We start from the raw sequence: 1,654 nt of genomic DNA on the forward strand, positions 1-1,654 counted from the left end.
CCTTATGAATGGTCCCGCCTCTCCCCTCCCTCCCGGCCTCCCTCCCTCTCGCTCTGCCCTTTCTTGGGTGGCTCTGCTTCTGTCTGTCTGTCTGTCTGTCTCTCCGTCTCTCCCTCCTTGCCTCTCTCGCTCTGCCCTCTCTTGGGTGGCTCTGCTTCTGTTTGTCTGTCTCTCCGTCTCTCCCTCCTTGCCTCTCGCTCTGCCCTCTCTTGGGTGGCTCTGGCTCTGTCTCTTGTCTGTCTGTCTGTCTGTCTGTCTCTCCGCCTCTCCTTCCTTGCCTCTCTCGCTCTGCCCTCTCTCGTGTGGCTCTGCCTCTGTGTCTCTCTGCCTCTCCCTCCCCCTGTCACCCTCCAGCTACCTTCACCGAGGTCCCCAAAGATGTGACGGTGCAGGAAGGCGAGGACATCGAGATGCCGTGCGCCTTCCGGGCCCGGGGCGCCACTTCGTATTCCCTGGAGATCCAGTGGTGGTTCGTCAAGGCGGCGCCCCGGGAGCTGTTGCCCGAGCTGGTCCTGAGCGCGCCCGGCGCCCGGAGCAAGGTAACCGGCCAGCCGGGGCCTGGGCGCCCGGAGCGCGGGCTGGACGCGGGGGGCCGCGGGGATCCGGGCTGGACGCGGGGGGCGCGGCAGGGCTTCGGGGACCCCCGGGACTTGGCATCACCCGGCCCTGCAGCCCAGCCACGGCCCTGTGCCCTCCCACGGAGCCCTGTTAGCTCTGCGTCCAGCCGGCCGCTGGTGGACAGTCCTCCGCAGTCTCCCACAACTCCCTCATTCATGCCCTGCCTCTGACATTAAAGAAGCTACCTGCCAGCTCTAGCCTTTCCTCCCAGCTATTCAGGAGGCTGAGAGCTGAGAATCCCGGTTCGAAGCCAGCCAGCCCCCACAGGAACGGCTGGGAACAGCCAGCCAGAAGTGGAGCTGGGGCTCCAAGTAGAACACCAGCCTTGGGCACGGAAACTCAGGGACAGCTCTCCAGGCCCTGAGGTCAAGCCCCGGGACGGGCACCAAAAAAAAAAGAAGGGAAAAAAGGAGGCTGTATCATGGAATGTTCCTGCTCTTTGCTGCTTGCTTGCTTGCTAGCTGTGGGCCCTCCCACCAAGTCCTCTCTGCCCTGGGTCACTTTGAGGTTCCGCCCCCCCAGGGCCCATAGCCAGCCCAGTTAAGCTCTTCTGGGCAGTGCTGTAAACACCAGTGCAGAACCATGGTTGGGGGTGGGGGTGGGGACAAAGGTCAGAAGCCATCCCCCCCACCCCCACCCCCAGTTTGACTACACACACACACACACCCCTTTGTTGATCTCTGAGCTCTACCCAAAGTTACTGCTCATAATCTGTATCTCTAGAGACTTAAACCCTCTATCTAGTTTTTCTGCAATTCCAAAGTGGGGGGGGGGGGGAGCGTGCTTTCCTTCTCTATCCAGCCTTTAGTTGTCCACAAGCTAAGGCAAGCAGGTTAAACACCTGCTTTTTAGTTCCTGGGTAGATCACTGGAAATCCTGATATTTTGTGCCCTTCACACCACCACACACCAAGGCATTTTTGGGTCCCAGCGCTGTCAACAAACCATTACAGACTGAGAGTTCCCCATGCCTGAATGCCACAAGTCTAATTCATATTCTCTCTCCCTCCTCCCCCTTCCCTCCCTCCCTCCCTCCC

General features: G+C 60.4%; 1 protein-coding gene across 1 annotated transcript in view; it reads left to right on the plus strand.

The window, feature by feature from the left end:
• Vstm2b (V-set and transmembrane domain containing 2B) overlaps nucleotides 1–1,654 on the plus strand; it is a 16,161-nt gene that overhangs the window by 2,164 nt on the left and 12,343 nt on the right. Inside the window, exon 3 of the mRNA XM_013026152.1 lies at nucleotides 355–539. Within this exon, the coding sequence (XP_012881606.1) occupies nucleotides 355–539 (185 nt within the window). The remainder of the gene's footprint in view (nucleotides 1–354; nucleotides 540–1,654) is intronic.

Source organism: Dipodomys ordii, unplaced genomic scaffold (assembly GCF_000151885.1).
Source record: "Dipodomys ordii isolate 6190 unplaced genomic scaffold, Dord_2.0 Scaffold92, whole genome shotgun sequence".
Lineage (NCBI taxonomy): Eukaryota > Metazoa > Chordata > Mammalia > Rodentia > Heteromyidae > Dipodomys > Dipodomys ordii.